At 44.0% G+C, this 18,742-nt stretch overlaps 2 protein-coding genes across 2 annotated transcripts; one reads left to right on the top strand and one right to left on the bottom strand.

Annotated features, from left to right (window-relative positions):
* Positions 1-700: 700 nt before the first annotated feature.
* CUNH19orf44 (chromosome unknown C19orf44 homolog) lies at positions 701-5,645 on the top strand. The gene is made up of 8 exons (XM_031064016.1): positions 701-849; positions 1,268-1,879; positions 2,142-2,496; positions 3,061-3,137; positions 3,220-3,679; positions 3,814-3,909; positions 4,030-4,196; positions 4,548-5,645. Exons 1-8 carry the CDS (start codon positions 811-813, stop codon positions 4,626-4,628), a joined length of 1,887 nt encoding a protein of 628 aa, XP_030919876.1. The 5' UTR covers positions 701-810; the 3' UTR covers positions 4,629-5,645.
* A 1,416-nt stretch (positions 5,646-7,061) lies between these two features.
* On the bottom strand, positions 7,062-17,242 carry CHERP (calcium homeostasis endoplasmic reticulum protein). The gene is made up of 16 exons (XM_031064015.1): positions 17,054-17,242; positions 16,250-16,431; positions 15,345-15,482; positions 14,966-15,117; positions 14,492-14,603; positions 14,058-14,147; positions 13,222-13,459; positions 12,715-12,893; positions 11,907-12,303; positions 10,576-10,814; positions 9,569-9,702; positions 9,211-9,297; positions 8,598-8,747; positions 8,365-8,481; positions 7,789-7,883; positions 7,062-7,255 (listed from the first exon to the last, which is right to left on the bottom strand). The coding sequence occupies exons 1-16, from the start codon at positions 17,154-17,156 to the stop codon at positions 7,062-7,064; spliced, it is 2,607 nt and encodes an 868-aa protein (XP_030919875.1). The 5' UTR covers positions 17,157-17,242.
* Between the last annotated feature and the right edge of the window lie 1,500 nt (positions 17,243-18,742).

The raw sequence follows: 18,742 nt of genomic DNA on the forward strand, positions 1-18,742 counted from the left end.
ACTTTTCCTCAGTGGTAAACAGTCTAAATAATCTTGTGGGTTGCCAGATGCATTTGTTATCAATTTTTATTTCATAAGTCTGATCTGGAATTTTAATCAAAATATATAATTGGAGTATATAGCTGTGTATATCTGTCAGCCTGGGTTTTAGAGATAACAAGGGAAAGTTTTTAGGAACATTAAACTCAAGTCTTAGGAACTGGCTTACAGCAGAATGATATCACTAGAAAGTACTAGAAAACTAACCCAGAAAAACAAAAAACTAGGCAAAATAAAAATGATCCATGGCATAAGCTCAATAGCCATATAATTGTACTACAAGTATACAATGATGTTAGATACCTTATGCCAAATTTCACTACGACACAGAGAGCACAGGTTTCACCAAGTCCCTGGAAATGACACACAAAGGGCAGGTAATAACCTACAATATGTTGTTTCAGTGAGGGGTGTTAACGCAGGTCCTGCGGAACAACTGGATTAATTCCCAACTCGCTCCAATAATTAGCAAATCGCGGGTTTGTAAAACTTCCCATGTATTGACCCCGATGCATGCTGGGGCTTGTAGTCGGGGCACGGCTGCCGGCGGCTGTAAACCTGCTTGTGATTAGCTGGCGGCGCCGAATCGCTGCGCGGAGCCAATCAGTGGGCGGGATATTGGGGAGTCGCGAACTCCGGGAGTCGGCCGCGCATCGCCCGCTTTGGCCCGGCCCAGAGAAGCCTCGGCCGCCTCGGGCTGGGCGGACCTGACCTCACGGTGTTCTCTCCGACTCTGTTCCGACCCGTGCCGTCCGTCCTGTCCCGTCCCGGATGGCCGCGATCTCTCGGGCACCCACGGGCCGAAGGCAGGTGAGGCACCGGCGCTCTGTCTCAGTCTGTACCTGGGCAGCCTCGGCGCGGACCGGTGTTCGCGTCTTGTGTGGGGAGGGATCTGTGCAAGCCCCTTCCTATAACTCCTTACAGGAGGGTGCAGCCCGGTAGTGACCAGCTCTGCTCCAGGGAATCAGCGACAGGACGAGGGGACACTTAAGCTGTGACAGGGGTGGTTTAGGTTGGACATCAGAAAGGATTTCTTCACAGAAGGGGTAGTCGGACATTGGAAGGGGCTGCCCGCGGAGTCACCATCCCTGGAGATGTTTAAGGAAAGTCTGGATGTGGCACTCAGTGCTTTGGTCTGGTTAACAACGTGGGGATCAGGATCAGTCACGAGTTGGACTCGATGTTGTCAGGTCTTTCCTAAGGTCAGTAACTCTGTGATTCTTGGCAGGGCCACAGCCATGTACCCCGCAGGACCAGCGCCCGTGGTGACCTAACGCTGGTGGACACAGAGCTGGAGAGCGCCGGAGGAACTCCGTCCCGCCAGGGCAGGTTCCTGAAGGTGTGCGATGGAAACGCTGGTGCGACGCAGCGGTTCCCGAGGCCGGGAAGCACCGTGCGGGCAGGGAGCAGCCGTGCAGCCTTGAGCACTCCGGGCAGCGCTGCCCACACGCGGCTAAGCTCAGTCCTGAATAAAGTGGCACAACTAGAAAGCAAAATCATGGGTCAAAAAAAGCACCTGGAATTGCAGAACGCTGACTCGGACCTGAAGCCTTTGGCTGAGGAGTGCAGCTCATCTGCCTCTGGGCATGAAGGTGGTGCCAGGGGCAGGACGTACTGGAAGAATTACGGTGCCACCAGTGGGAATGAGACTTGTGGGGATGCCTATTCTGGGGAAGAGGAAAGCATGCAAAGCCCTAAAAGGAGTGTTATGGTTAAACAACAGCTTGATCTGGATAGTGATGAAGAGGAAATGAGAGAATTGATGGAGAGCTCTTTGGGGTTTTCCAGTGGAAGTGGGAATCAGAAGGTTCTGGTAAATGATGCTCAGCAAGGTAGAAAGGTAAATACAAACTTTGCTGGATTATGTATTTTTATTAATGCTTTCATATAATTGTTTTAATTGGTTGATTGCTTTTTATTTAGATAACTCTAGCAACTAAATTTTAAATTTGCATTTGTGTCTTGCTCATGATAGGATTCAGGTTCACATCTTAACATTTTAAAATTACTCTATTTTACCCACAATGATTTGTTCTCCCTTTAGCAATCTACACATAACAATGAAGTAACACATAAATCTCTTTTTCGTGTTCTTCAAAAAGAGTAAGACTCCAGTTCCATCAGGAAAGGCTCCTCCACCTCGTAAGGAAGTTTCATCAGCAGAGTTATCTAAAGCATCTTCTTCTCACAACAAAGACTCGGAGAAAAGTGTGTTTAGTAGAGTTAATTCTCCAGCACCTTCACCCACCAGCAGAAACCTGTCAGGACATACCACGAGATCTCGACTGCTGTCATCTTCCATGAAGGACAACACTGTAAAGCATGCTCTGCCTAAAGCAGGCTACAGCAAGCACATCCAAGAATCCCTTGAAAGTGACAGAAGTGAAATAAAGTCATTAGATGAATTATTTTCTGAAGGAGCTGATGCAGAAGATCCATCCAGCAGCAGTTTGAAATGTAAGTTTTCTAAAATATTTTCTCAGTAGACTCAGTATCAATTGTGCTGATAATCTCCTGATAAATTCTCTTAATAAACGTGGGCAAATAGTCACTTTGAAAGGATTCACTGGTGAAATTTTATCCAAACCAAGGCCTGATCAAAGTAATTATCTTGATCTGTTTATTTTTTCTAGTGTAACAGGTTTGTATTTTTCTTAGCTTTTGACTTAATGGGTTCATATTAGTGATGCTACCCTGGGTGACATGATGTCAAAACAATTAGAACATTTAAAGTAGTTTTCCTGTATCAGTGGCACAATGTACCAGTGGGTCAGAGTGAGAACAGCTGGAAATGAGGGGTGGCAAAAATCTCTTGAACTTCAGGAATGTCAGCTGATCAAAGGAGGAAATTATAGGAGTTTCTATGAAGTTAAAGAACCAGCGACTGATTTCTGTTGCTTTTTAGTACTGAACTAGGAAGGTAGTACTGATTTCCGCCCCCCCCCCCAGCTTTTGTCATTACAGGTAAGTGTACTGTAATTTTCATGCAAATTCTCATGTGTAGGTGTCATTTGTTTTCAGATTTTGGACTGAATATCATGAGCCTTGATGATTTGGCACCAGATACTACCAGTAAGTCAGCAGAATTAAAGCGGAAAGTAAGTAGAAATTCCCCACTAGCACATATTCCCAGTCTGCCTTCGGTGGCGTGTGGAGGTTCTAAAATAAATACTTTTACAGGGAAAAGACATTCAGTTTACTCAAGAATCAAACAAATATGTGAAAAAAGATACATTGCTAATGGAAGAGGACCAGGCTGCTCTAAAAATGACCAGTGCAATAACTGGAGTGAATGATTCTTCTGAAGAGGAAGTTGAAAAATGTGTCTCTGAAGCTGAAATCTCTGAACATTTAAGTGGAGTTTCTTCAGATTTCCCTCCACACAAACAGGATTATCTTAATCAGAACGAGAGTACTCTTCATTCAGAATATTCTGAAGACTTTGAAAGGTCTCTGTCTGCAACAGACAGGGAATCTGTAGAGGGACATGTTGAGAGCTGCAGGTGTTCTGGAGCACACCCATCTTCAGGGTCATCCCTGTTGGTCACCCCAGAGCGGCACAGCCGGGGGCACCAAGTGACCGTCACAGAAACTGCAGTGCAGACAGCAGAGCCTCCCTTCACCTACTGCTGGGCAAAGGGTGAGTTCAGCCTGTTAGGCTGTACTGTGGTTTTAGGGCAGCTGCTGTCCCAAGAAACTGCAGAAGAACCAAGCAGTAGCACTAAACCTTTCCCCTCTCCCCACCCAGTAATTCTGATGCTATCCTATGCACAGCAAACCCCGCTGCAGTGCTCGGCCCACCTGTCGGAACCAGCTACATCGATCCAGTGCCAATCGCCAGTCACGTCATCAGCATGGATGCAGTAGAAGGTACCAAAACCACATTTATTCTTCCTTTTCACTCTGTTTTCTTCACCTGAGCCCAGCTTGGTTCGCTCAGCCCTTGCCGTACCTCACCGCAGTGCACCCTGTCCTGTCCCTTTCTCACAGCCCTGACTGCGTACAGCCCCTCGGTTCTTGTCTTACACACGATGTGCAAGCAGCACCTGATGCTGACACAGCAGTTTGTCCAGAACGTTCACCACCTTCACACAGCCCTCGTGGAGTCATTAGAGCATGAAAAGTTCCACTACCATACCCTGGAAGAGGCTAAAGAGGTATTTATGACAAACCAGAGACCGAGTGTGTATTCCTTTCCAAACGCTTGCGGTATTTACAGCAAACCTAGTTTCTCTGCATATGAATAATTAATAAGTTTAAAAGGAAAAAAAAAAAGACAAATCCTACTGGAGGCCATAGTTTTTAAAGATTAAGGTTTCTGCTGTAGCATTTAGCTGTCCTCAAATAAGCAGGGATCATTCAGATGCTGCAACGGAAGGGTCACTTTCTGTTGCTAGTACAGAAACATGCAGGTATCTTGACATGAAGATTAGCTGCTTTCTACTATTAAATAAATAATAATCTACATAATGAAGACATTAGCTTATTAACTTTTTTTTTTTTGGCAGTACATCAAGAATCACAAATCCCCACCTCTAACGATTGAGCAAGCGCTTGAAGAAATTCGGAGAGAGCCCAGGAGAAATTAAGTGCTTGGACAATTATTGAACTTCAAGTGACATTTATGTTCACAGCTCTAAGGCTGAAACAAGAAACCCTTCCAAGTTGCACTGATAAAAGGTTATAAACTGTATTGGAAGAATTCATACAATCTGCTACCTTAGTATAAATTAGTTAGTACAAGTTGCTAATTATTATATATAATTTACTTTTCTATACCTGAATGTTTTACTTGTTTACACAATACAGGGATACACAGAAACCTTCAGCCAGACTATGTCAGCAAAAGAGACATCAAGATAACACTTCTGCCTAATGGGACTGTGATAAGCCATCACAGTGCATACATTGATCCAGTGATTTGTGAGATCTGTGATCTCATCTATGATGGTGGTAGAAGTGAAAGTCTGTACTACAGCCCCTGAGAAATACAACCACAGCAGAAAATTACCATATCCTGACTTCAGTGCTATTATCCAAACAGCATTTCTGTATAATCAGCCTTGTCACATTACAACAAACCCAAACACACACTTGGGTGTGTTTATTAAGATAAATTCAAAACAAGGAAGGCTTATAGCCAAGCTTCAGGAAATCTCAGCTGCATTTTTATTTTAAAAAAATTGTTTATTGGAAGGCAAAACAACAACATTCACAAGTTGGTAACATACAGGTGTTGTACGCTGATTCACAGACAGGTATAGTTCCACAACTACAGTAGATCTAGAACAAACTGGTATTCCACCATACTAACTGAATGGTTTTAAGAGGGTTTTTGCTCTACAAACAACTGGAAAAGGGAACCGCCACGCAGACCTGGGGAGTGGAAGTGCGGTGTAAGGGCCTAACAGCTCTAGCTGGTGGTCTCTGGAAACAGTTACAAAAGGTTTGTTTCTTTTTTCATTTAGATTACAGCAAGTTTCCAAGAACATCTCATGGATAGAAACGTGTAGAGCAGAGAAAATGAATTATCTTCTATTGAACTAATTAGCTTTTATTAAAGGGTATATACAAAAATATAAAAAACTCAAAGACTGTGTTCCATTACAAAGCATCGCCCATCCCTCAGAGTGCTGGGAAAGCTACCAGAGAACTGACCCTTGTGTCCTGCCCCGAGTGGCAGCTGCAGCAGCTGCTGGGCAGGGCCTGGAGGTGAGTGGAAGGTTCTAAAAGCTTGCACAGTGCTCAGAGGTCACCTGCACTGGAACTAGATGCTTCGTTCCCCTTTTAGACATTAGGATACACTGCTCAGCATCAGTCTGACTTGATCCCAAGGCAGCACCCCTCCACTTCAAATAGAATTAACCTTTTGAGAGAAATAAACATACATTATGGAACTAGAGAACATACAACCACATCACATAATGTCTGTATTCCACAGGAATTAATGAGGCACAGTCCTGCACCAGGAACAGCTTGAGTGGGGTTTAATTCTGCTATAAAATGGGGAACTAATTGGAAAGTTTTGCAAGATAAATGGGAATTTTTAAACTTGCTAGACACGTCATAGTAAGAGCTGGCCTTTTTTAAGCACTAATTGACAAGTACTGAAGTACGTGTCATAGCTTTCAATTTTTCATCATAGTTTTAAAAGTAATTAATTAGTCACTTTGTCCAGACTTTAATCGGGATTTCTAAAAGTTTAATGTTTTGCAGAAGATGCAAGACATCTTTCTTCAGAGAGTCTTACTTGGATGGTGAAGGGTCTTGTGTTTCATGCTTCACTGAAACAACAGGGAGAAGAGTTCTTACACATTCTGCAGTTACCTAAGCTGCCTGAAGTGTTTGGTGGAATGAGGGTTCTGTTAATAAGGAATTTTTCCTTATGGGCTTTATTTGAACCCATTTGATTGCACCAATCTAGAGGCAGAAGCGACATTTCATTGAGCATGCCAGCTTTTTCCTTTTAGCTGTTGGCAAGTGCCAATACTCAATGTACCACAGACTCTGCAAAAATCCATCATTTGGGTAATGGTCTTTTTCTGAACCCTTCCTGCACTACAGGGAATTTATTACAAATTCTGGCTTTGGCAGAATGTGATACTCATGGTAGGAAACTCTGACTAGGGCAGGGGTAAACAGTAGTGTGGCCTAACTTGGTTCCAACCACAAGGACCTCCCTGCTGTGGCAGCTGTCCCTTGTGTGGCACAGCTCCCCCTCCACTAAGTTTGTGACTGCTCCAAGTTTTTGTGGGGCCACATTCAAAGATGCAGGTGCTCAGTACTGCAGCCAGGAAGTGACTTACGCAGAACACGCTTATTAATTAACATTTCAGAAATTAAAACGCAACACAATGCCTAAAAAGAAAAACTTGCTGGGTTAATCAGAGTACACATCCACTTACCTGCTGTTTTACTGCATCAGTTACATTAGAAAAAAATAAGAGCTACTTGCTATTTTGATTTGGGTTTACAAAAATCACTTTCAGGTCCATAGAGGTTTCTAAATTGCTGAGAAACATTCACTTACATTCGTCCCTGGCCTTCATGCGTGCGATAAACGAATAACTTTTATTTCTTCTGTAGTTTTCGTAAGGGTCGTCCAATGCAACTCCCACTCCTTTGTACTGATCCCATTTGTCTCGGATATCACCTCCTTTAATTGGATCTTGAATTCCTTGCTCCTTGGCTCCCAATCCACCAGATCCACTCCATCCTGCAGCAAGGACACAACACTGCAATCCTTTCACTGCTTTTATATGACTACAATTGTGAAGACAAACACGGACATTTTGGAAACAACCAAAGACAGCATCAGTTTGATAAAGCAGGATGGAAACAGACAACCTGAAACAACACATGAACTATCCAATTTATTTCACAAGCATTAATATGCAGAGATTCTAGGAGCTGACAGCAGCAGTATCCCTAAAAACTGTTAGGAGGGTAAGAAGAAAGGCAGTGCAAGTCCAATCTGTCCAGTCAACCCTGCTGACCTGCACTGCAGGGAGATGAAACACTTCGGGTAGGGTCAGTTCTATCCGATGCCAAATTCACACCCCCGTCTTCTGTATCTTTCTCAGAAAGGCAACTATCATTGCTCCATATACTTACATCTGAGAATATTCTTATGCTGACCTTGATGCCAAGGAATAATTCCTTATGAACATGCATTAATTAATTACATCTAAGACTTCGGTGTCTAATTTTGTTTCCTGGCTTGTCTAAGATTCTAGAACAGCATCTTACCCATTTTCACTAGCATTTGATGGCCTTTATTTTCTTCTCCAAGTCTCGATTCTGGTATAGAAGGCCCAGAACTGGAGCCCAAACCAGCAGAAGAACTAAGAAAACAAGAACAACAAATTTAGAACCAGTGATACTATTCTGACACAAAACACAATCAGTTCTATTCCGTTAAGCATTAACATCCAACACAATTCTATCCACTCTACTAAGCTATTCTTTACTACAGCCATCAGATAATGCAGCTATTGCGGTGCCAGAAACACATCACCTGCTTCTCAGCACAAGGGAAGTCAAACACTGTGCTCTTCCCAATGGAGCACACAGAGAATTACTTGTGCTCCCAAGGAAGGCACACACAGAGTTTTGCAGTTTTGTTAAAATAAAAAGCCACCACAATAGAGTAATATTCTCTCTACAAGCCCATATAGCAGATAAATTGTTTCTAGATCTGCTCTCCATCATCTTTTCTGCTCTTTGATGAAATGCTAATTATCCCCTGGTAAGGAGGCAGTGCCCCTGCAGGCGCTCTGTTCAAACAGCCCAGGTAAAAGGAGACAGGACCAAAGCAGAGCTTACGGAGGAGTGGGGCTGCGAGAGCGGGACCGGCGCCGCCTCCCTGGGGAGTAGGATTTGGACCGAGATCGTGACCGAGACCGCGATCGGCTGTGCGAGGAGCGGGACCTGCTCCGGCTTCTGAAAGGGAGAGCACACAAGTTACCAGAGCAACCCCCGTGGATCCTTGGATCAGCCTCCAGGGTTGGGGTTTTCCTGCTCCCCCAGTTCCCAAGGTTCAGCCCCCCATGCCCTACCTGGACTGTGAGCGAGAATAGGATCGCGATCGAGAGCAAGAGCGAGAGCGTGATCTCGAGTAGGAGCCAGATGATTTTGAAGATCGTGAGTGAGACCGAGAAGAGGAACGACCTCGGCTTTTAGACCGACTGCGAGACCGAGAGGGCCCACTGCACAAATGAGCAGAGAAACTCCAGTGAGATTCCATGGAGAAGCACCAGAAACACAAATCTACTGATCAAATTCAAATTACCCACAAGCACTACTTCTGCAGTGACAGTGAAAGCTTGAGTGTGAAAAACTTTCACAGAATCACAAAGTGGTTTGGGTTGGAAAAGACCTTAAAGCCCATCCAGTTCCAACCCCTGCCATTGAGCAGGGACACCCTCCTCAAGACCAGGTTGCTCCAAGCCCTGTTTAACCTGGCCTTGGGCACTTGCAGGGATGGGGCACCCACAGCTGCTCTGGGCAACCTGTGCTATGCCCATTTTCTGCAGATTAGACAGAAATTCCAGCGCATTGAAACTCATTATTCCATCAGCATGTTGCTGAACAGACTTTCCCTCTGCATTTAGCCGAACCATCTTCCGGATGAACAGCACAAAGCAGAAGGTGGCACACAGGAACTCTCACCTATTTCTCTTCTCTTGACCTTTCCTCCGCCTTGCTCTCATTTTAGCTCTGAAGAATTCATACAGTCCATTCTGCTCCCATCCTTCACTGCAACAAATCAACCACACAGAACCCACAAGTGTAAATTCCACTTCAGTTGCGACGTTAAGGATTTTCACAGGATTTAGTACAGAAAAAAGGGTGTGGGAAAAACTGTCTCACAAATCTCAGTATAAGATCAAACAGCAAGTGCAGCTGCAATACAACAAGAGCATTAGGAGAACCAAGACACAGGCAAAAGAGAGGGAGGCACTTTGTGATTTGAGGCACCTTCTTAGAGCATTTTTCTTACCATTTTATTGGCTACACCTACCCTTACCTGTTTCTAGGCCTGTCATGAGATGGTGGACTATAGAATGCCTCAACTGCAGCCAGAAGTCTCTCACTGGGGGGCATTGGAGGTGGAAGACGTATATCTTTAGGATCTAAAGGTTTATACTCGTGATCTTCAAGCTGTGGGAAACAAAACAAATTCCATTTGTGTCGTGTCATGACACAAATTATTAACCTGAAGAGTTGTTTATTATTATTATTATTATTATTAGTAGTAGTAGTAGTAGTAGTAGTAGTATTAGTATTATTAGTATTATTATTATTAACCTGAAGAGTTAAATACAGATTTAGCTGTGTAGAGATCTCAAATTTCAATACTGGATAAAAAATAATCTGGAAATAAGGATTCTGCAGATGCTTCCTCATGTAATCACTATTGTGACTTCTCTGAGAAAAGCCTGCACTGCACAGTTTGAAGTATTAAGTGGGTCACCAGGTAGGTGAAATGCAGATCTCATCCACCTTTGTGCTAATGTGTCTGGATGGAAGCCTGGCACAAACTCGTGTTCATCTCAAATACAGAATACATAAATGTAAATATCCCTGAAGATGCTAATACAGGTATGTTTCCTGTTCTCCATCCTTCTTCGTATATGTAACATTGATATCGTAAAACATCTTCAAGAGAATAACGATTATGAAGAACTAGTACGGTGGCCCCACCAGATCTGTGAGGTCTCTCCGGCCATCTGGAAATCACGGGGGATTTCCATTTCCTACAAAGAGGGATCAGACTTGCAGTATAAATTATTCTTTCACACGGTGGGTTCAACCAGCTTCCTCTTGCACACAACATACGAAAATTCTCACCATTTCCACTACCTAGTCCCCCTAACTACTCCTGCTCTTATACCCTGGACAACTGCTTGTGGGATGGAAGGATTTGAAATCATACACATCGATGTTGAACTGCCCCTAATAACAACAACATGTTTTGGATCTTTTAATCCCACCAGCGTCTTGGTTTGAATCAGTCCCATAGCAAGCACTTACTTTGACAAGTGGAGCCATCAGGCCAGCAGGAAGATCGAAGTAGGGAACATTTGGCACCAGGCTGGGATCATCATGGTTCATGTGAGGGGGCCCTTGGCGCCGCATGTGAGGGGGCTGCCCATTAAATCCATGTGGGGGAGGCCCAAAATCAGGGTGCTGTGGCCCTCCCCAGGGAGGATGCTCGCTGATACCAGGATGAGGCAATCTGTGACCAGGATGATGATGAGGAGGTCCAATTTCTGCAGAGTGGGAGGGTTAAAATGTTTTATTTAGCTATCAAAGAAAGAAGGCAATCAGAGATGTACTTCAATTACTACATTTATCCTAAAACCCAATCTCAGCAGATCCAGCAAAGCACCAGAAATGAAGGACCAGAGGCTGGCTACAAGTCCACACTCAAGAACACCCTGCAGTGCATTTACCTCCCTGGCCACAGCAACCACTCTCAAGACAACAAGATAGTTCACCCCAAGCCACTGCTTCCTTTGGGACATACTGTGGTCAAAAGGACTCAAATCCATTGGTTTTCAACCATTTTTGGACTTGGAAAATTGAGAAACTTTTAGGATTAACGTAGCAACTCCTACACAGAAATATAATCTATTTTCTAAATGACTTGTCACACAGAACCAGGGTGATCTTTGGCCTTCACACTGACAAGGATCATTCCAGAGTAACGGTAACTCCTGCAGGTGAAATGGAAACTACCTCTGGCCAGACAAGCTGCACCAGGTTACACTCCCACGCATTCCCATGTTCCAACAAGAGAATAAACCCAATGAGGAGGAAGAACTGGAGGTAAGGATCGTTTCACCACACACTACCAAGCCCCACAACATTAAATGCAGAAAACTAGAGAGCCTGGCAGTCAAAATAAAAAGAAAGAACATATGAGTGTATGCACAGGAACAAATCCTTTCAGCCTTGGTCTTAACTTCCTCCATCTACAGAGGTCACAGCTCTCATCAGCCCTCACCTATGGGCTGATGTGCAGGTGATTAAATTTACAAGAAAATGCTGCTTCTCACCTTTGAACTTACTACTTTAAAAGCAAAGTAGTCGCAAAAGAGGTGCCTGTAGAAATGCCGACTTGAATCTGGACTACAATTTCTTATTCGTTAGGGAAGACTCAAAAAGCAAGGAAGCATCCAACTCTGCATGTGTTTCCTACTGAGTTCTTAGCAGTAGCTTCCCAAACTCCCAAACTAAGCATTTCTCAGGAAAATCACAACAGTCCACCAAGGATAAACTGTCATCCCAAGCCACTAAATAATTTTGTAATGGCAATCAGCATTACAATAGAAGAAAACCTGGCCTGGTACACACTTTACCTTGAGGAAAATCCCCCTGGGGGTAATCAAAACGATGAGGATAAGGAGGCCTTTCAAAGGGATGGCGAGGTGGAAAATCATCCTGCATGAAGCGAGGTGGAAAGCGGTTGAAATTATGCGGATGCGGGGGCTGGTTGAATTGGGGATGTTGCTGATGTGGAGGAAATGGGCCTCTGAAGTGAGGTGGCCGCTGCATTCGAAATGGAGGTTCCCTCTGACCCCCACCCCATGGAGGCTGTTCATGCTGGTTGTTCCACGGTGCTTCAAACTGGTTGTTCCATGAAGGATCAGGCTGGTTGTTCCAAGGTGTCTCTCGCTGATTGTTCCAGCCTTGATCTCTCTGTTCGTTCCACATTCCTTCGTGGTTGTTATTCCAGGGAGGACAGTGAGGTGGTCCCTGGAGGTGAAGTACAGAAGCCTGGTCATTAGGTTACAAGAATGAAGAACACAATAATGTATCTTCTTAAGGAAATACAGCCCATGCACAGGTGAAAGAACATTTCAAATATGAGTCTGAATGACTGTAACTTCAGAAAAAAGATGGGAAAAGACCAAACTGTTACCGAACCAACAGCTCTCGTTCATAGGAATAGCGTGACGGTTAACAAACTGAAATAGGATTAACATTTTGCCTCTAACTGCACTCAGAATGACAAAGCTTGGCATTGAAATCTGGATTTCTAACTTTCGCTGTTTCTAACTTTCCAGCTTTTCACTGCACTTCCACAACCAAGGTGGTCATTCCCAACCTCCACAACCGAGACAGTCATTCTAAACCTCCGCATCAGTTTTTGGAACCGTTTCTTACCTGTTGTTGACCCCACGGCGCAACAGGGTGAGGTTGGTCAAACCAGGGTGGTTTATTTGGGGGAATCTGATCATGAGATCCAGGCCCACGTGGTCCACCGGAGGCAGGATCCTGCACTCCAGACCCAGTTGTGTCATACTCTGTAGAACCAGCCAGAGGCAGCTGAGATTTACCATCATCTGGAACAATTTAGAGACTATTGTCAGCATCAAAGTCACTTGCAGTTAATAAAACATCAGCACACCAGGCTCCAGATTAATTCCTTCTGCAGAAATCTAATTATTGGGAGTCAGGACTTCTGATCCATTCCACAATCATCTCTTTGGTTCTTTTTATACTCAAGAATTCGCCTGCACCTGCTGCAAGGTTCTGAACAGATTCAAGCTTTTGCCTGAACCAAACAAGCAGCGCATTGTGCCTCAGTATTAAAAAAGGAGGGGGGGGAAAAGAAAAGTCATAACATTGTCACCCAGCGATTTTTGCACAGGTCCCAGGTCAGCTCAGTACCTGCTTGTGTGACTGGAACAGATGGTGGAGCTGAGGTTGGGGCTGCTGTGGGGGCTTGAGGTGGGGGTGTTGATTTCACCTCATTCTCTAGTGGGGGTATTTGGATCTGTTGCTGCTGCTGCTGCTGTGTTAAACTGTTCACAAACTCTTCGTGTTGAGTTTTCAAGTTCTGAATCTGCTGTTGGAAAGCCACTTGCACAGGCTGGACAACCGTTGCATATTCAGTGATCAAATTTGCCTGATAAAAGAAATGAAGAAGAACAAGTGAACGCTGAACCTGTAACACCTACCTCATCCACTTGCTCTGAATTCCCTGCATTGCCCTTCATCCTCTCTCCCAAAAAATGCCTGAGGATGCAGGATAATGGTGGCAGAACCACTCAGTGTCATCACAAAGCTTTGTGGAGATTTCCAAAATATTCTCTGCATCCTGAAACCCACCACCTTTAGTACTGCCTTTCCAATACAGCTCAAATCAACAGCATCCATTATTAATAATAAAAAGAAGTTCCTGCTGCCACTACAATTTTTATATTCAATGTATCCAATTAAAAACCACGTTTGCTTGTTTCCTTTTAACCAAACACTCCCCACTATACAAGACACTGTCAAATACAGGACTCTATCAGTCTGTATCCTGTATCCAGGGCCACATCAGCAGCTGGATTATTGAATGTTCGAAATAACAAGGTTATATTTTACATTATTTTTGGTAATCCCTTGTAAGCAACTTCAAGGGAGGGGAGGGGAGACAAAATTTAACATTACACTTTGAAAAGGAAAGTAATTTTCAAAATATTTGCATAAATAAGAAAACTGGTATTTTTGTGGCTAACCTGGTACTGGCCAAGTCCAAGAGCTGGGCTTTGTAACTGCTGAATGATGGACTCATCAAAGTACCCATTTTTCTCCCATAGCTGAAGAAGCTGCATGAATAAGAGCGAAAGGATTTTAGAAATTATGAACAATCAAAGAAAAACTGAGCCACAGCATTTTTGTGTCTTTAGCTTTTCATAAGACCTAGGACTTTTCTATTTATTTTTGAATGACTAAAGATTCAGATGCATTCATCATTGTGGTAACTCTTAAATAAAGCCTAAGGACTTTGAAGTTCTATTTTTAATGTGTACTAGAGCACCTCCTATAACAGACTTTATGAAGACAGACTAGAAAAATCTCAGTTACCTTCTTGAACCTGCCTATTTGTGAATTTACATAGCACCAACCTAACAAAGCAAAAGTCACAGTTAAACCAAAACCAGATACTCACTCTGGCAATTTTCTGTTGCTTATCCTCCTCCACTGCTAGAAAACTGGTACAATAAATAGGCACAACCACCTTCTGTAAAGCAGCCAGAAGATCTCGTGCTTGCTTCCTCTGGCTTCAAGAAAGGAATGGAAAGAGTTATCTTTTTCACTTTAACAGTAAGTGCATTGGAATATTCAATTCATCTCAACTTCTGCTATACTAAAAGTAGTGGAATCATGAGGCAGAAAGTTCTCTCCCTAATGACTTTATTGCAAAATCTCGTCTGGAGGAAAAATACACAAAGTAAGAAAAATGGTTTTACCTAAATTTGATTACTAAAGCACCAGATCAAATCTCTGGACATCTAAGGACAGCTGCTACAAACAATTAGTACACTAAAATATGAAGTGACTAGTCAAACCAACACTGTATCTAGGAGAGAAACTTCATCAAATAATCAAAACAGCAAACTGAAACCCAGAACTGAATTCTTACCAGTGATGCAAAACATCATTGATTAAGTAGATGAGGTGCAGGCGCAGCTCAAAGTGAGCTCCTTCTGCGGTTATCCGGTTCCGCAGGTGCCCGGCCATCAACTCACAGTGTGCAGGAGACTTGGCATTACTAAACATCCAGTTCTTGCCAGCCTTAGAAAAACAAAATTTAAATTATTTTAAGTCAGTCTAATGTGTTCCCATGATATAGGCTTCCTGTAGTTCTGAAATAACTGAAGGAAGAGGAGTTTTCAGGTAACAGCTTTCATCTTACCTGCCACGCAACACAGATATAAAGCTGTTGTTAACGTACAGAGAATCTCAAAATTCAAATGAACCCACAGTGCCACCAAATCCCTGCGCAGATTCAGATCACTTACTGAGATTGCATCTTTTGTGCAAGTGTCAATTATTGGCTGCAACAAGTTGTCAAATTCGTTCATATCTAACTGGGTTTCCTCCAAAACTTTTTGCATTTGTTGCTCGATTGCAAGGGCTACTGCTGATGTGACTTGTTCCTGATCAAAGAAAAAAAAAAATAAAATTACATTATAGCCAAAATTCTGTTAAAGAATAAAGCTGCTGTATCCTTATCCCCTTGGACCTAAGTGGCAATCTCAAGGACCAAAATCTTTCAAAATCTTTTACAAGCACTGTGACTTTATGAAAATGTTTCAATTCTTTGGTTCTGAAAAGAAAAGACTCTTCATATTTTTCTGGAGAAGTTCAGTTTACTTCTACTTCTAAAATTTATCACATTCTAAAATTTATCAATAAAAAATGATTGCAAGAAGCTCTTAAACATAAGGAACATAACCAAGGCACAAGGAACTCTTCAGTTTGGTTTTCAGCAGCTTTAACAGTTGAACTTCTCCTGCAGAAATCAGCTAGCTGATAGCAAACAGTTCCGCTCCAATCTAAGTCGGAATACTACAAACTGGAACATCTTGCAGTTCCCAGCAATCTGCAGCATCAAACCAAGGTTAAAGCAGTCACAGTTTATTCCACTCTAAAACTGACAAGATTTTTCAAAGAGCAAATAGAAGGTTTTAATCATAGATCACTCATCCCATAATAATATAACCCATATGCAATCACACCCACAGATACATCCATTCTAGAGGAATGATGGTATTTGCCACATAACAAAAGTAAGGAAAGCAACATCCCTTCTCCTCACCTCCAGCTCTGCTCAGCAGCAAACCATCCTTTCCCCCTTCACTCCTAATTCCTACAGCCACTGACAGGCCAGGATACACCACATGAGAGCTCCTCTCAAACCAACCTGTCTCATAGCGAGGAGATGCTGCTCCTGCTGCTGCAGGTTCCACTGACTCTGCTGGATGAGCTCCTCCACAGACGGGGTGCCCTGAGGGGCTGGGATGGGTGCAGCCGGCGGAAGCGATGGCTGTGGCAGGGATTGGATCTGTGTGGAAGCCTCGATATCTTGGCTTTGCTTGCACAACACTATCAGACAGAGTAAACTTTGAAAGTAAACCTCCCAGAGAAAACTGCTACCACCAACCCACGGGTGAAAATGGCACCAGTTCCAAATAGACCCTCGCTCTGAGGGGGTGAGAGGGGTCTCCACAGCTGCTTGGACAATGCTCTGACACTTGGTGGGATTCTTGGGGTGTCCTGTGCAGGGCCAGGAGTTGGACTCGATGATCCTAACGGGTCCCTTCCAACTCAGCATATTCTATGATTCTACGGTTAATGCAAAATCACAGGTGGATGGTGCCAAAGAGGAGAGTCAGCAACTCCTGGTGCACTTCCAGAGGCACAACTCCAGGACAAGCCGAGTGAGTTCCGGCTCTCCAGGTGCCGAGCTCCGTCTCACCACGCTGCCCGTCCCTGCGGCTCCCCCTGCCCGCCTCCAAACCCACAACCGGGGCCATGAGGAGCCGTGGGCAGCGCTGAGCCAACTACCGGGAACCCCGAGCGCAGGAAGAGGCTGCAAACCGGTCCCGGCAGAGCAGGACGAGACCAGAAGAGACAAAAGTGTCTCCGCCGGCCGACCCCGAGACCCCGCGGCCGGCGAGGGAGGGAGCCCCGAGCCGGCCCCGCCCGAGCCGCAGGCCCCACTCACGCTGCTGCTGCTCCAGGGCCAGCTTGTACTTGTAGTAGCCGTAGAAGTCGCCCCCGAAGAGAAAGGAGAATTTGGGGTTCTCCTTCTGCTTCTCCATCGTCATCTTCTCGAACTCGGGCCCGTTCCGCGCCACAAACTGCGCCAGCTTGTCGATGACATTCCGCAGCTCCTGGTCTGTGGGGAGGCACCTCCGTCATGCCTCGCTCTCCCCCCCATTCCCGCGGTCGCCCCCCGTTCCCCCCGGAGCCCCCGATGGCCCCTCACCTGTGGTATTTGGTGTTTTTGTCAGACTCATGTAAATTGTAAATTCTATTGTAAATGTCATTTTGAGTTCTTGGAAACTGTGTTCAAAGGCGCACAAGTATTTCCTAGTCTGTGGAAGTTTCTTATTATTTTTCTTTCTGTTTGGTTTTGTGAAGCAACATTGGTTTTTATTTCCATGTTCTGTAGTTTAGCGCACACAAGAGGTGTATTGAGCCTTTGCACACCAAGCAGTGTGAGTGCACAGTGGTTCATTGGACTTAGTTGTTGTCTGTGAAAAATGCATGTATTTTATGATTGGCTTTTCGCAAATATTCAAATGAATATTATATGTGTTGTGTTAGAAAGTAATGCTGTATTAATTCTCTTAAGTAGTGTGTTAAATATAGTTTTAGGTTATAACGAAATGTTAAAATAGAAACTATGCTATGTAGGAGACTTTTTTTAAAGAAAGGACTCGCGGTGAGATAGTAGCTACAGGACACCTAAATCTTTCAGAGAAAAAGAATTTATTGCTCTCTTGTCAGAAGAAACGAACTTCTTCCTGCCTCGAAGGCGCTGTTAGGATTCAGAGGAAGGAGTTGATGATGACCAGACAGAATCCTGTATTTGAATGGAATTTATGCATCATGTATAAGATGTATGAATATGCAACAGGCTGCTGTTTTTAAGGGTTAGTCCTTTGTTAATGGGGGTCCTTTTTCAGGCTTATGCTGCCCAGAAAAAGGTACCCGGGCGTCCGTAACTCTTTGTCTCTATTGTCTCATATTGTCCTAATTTAATTTGTCCAAATTATTATTACTCTAATTGTATTACTATTTTTATAACCATTTAATTACTGTTAAACTTGTAAAATTTTAAAAACAAGTGATTGGCGTTTTTCACAGGATCAATCCTGCCTCCTTTTCACTGAATTGTTGTAATGAGTCATCAGCTTTTAGCCAGCTTCAGTTCAGTTTCTTTTTCACGAATTTTTTGGTTGTTTTGATCCTGAACTTGCCAAACCCTTAAGTTTGCTAAATTAACCCTGAGAAGGTTCTACAGGCCAATGCTGTGGGGACTGGGGATTGGATAGTTAGGAGCTTATGGCCCTTCAAGGGTTGGGTTCATCCCCTGATTTTGGTGCCAGGGGAAATTCCAACTTAACACGGATCAAAATAGGAAACAGTTCCCTCATCAAAGTCAGCTTTCCAAACCTCTGTTCAAGATCAAGAAGAAATGGGAATGCCTTTGGCAAAAAAGGTGCTTTTGAGACAAAGCAAGCTTAAAATGCCTCTAAGCAGGAAATCCAGGAGAAATGGCTGCTGGCATCCTGGGCTTGCCAGGCAGGTTTTGTACTTGATTGCAAGGCAGCCGGACACTCCAGGCCATTGGCCCCTAAAGAATGAGAACGGGCCTTTTCCTGGGAAAGAAATGTCACCAGCCCCG

This window comes from Geospiza fortis, unplaced genomic scaffold (genome assembly GCF_000277835.1).
Source record: "Geospiza fortis unplaced genomic scaffold, GeoFor_1.0 scaffold299, whole genome shotgun sequence".
Classification (NCBI taxonomy): Eukaryota; Metazoa; Chordata; class Aves; order Passeriformes; family Thraupidae; genus Geospiza; species Geospiza fortis.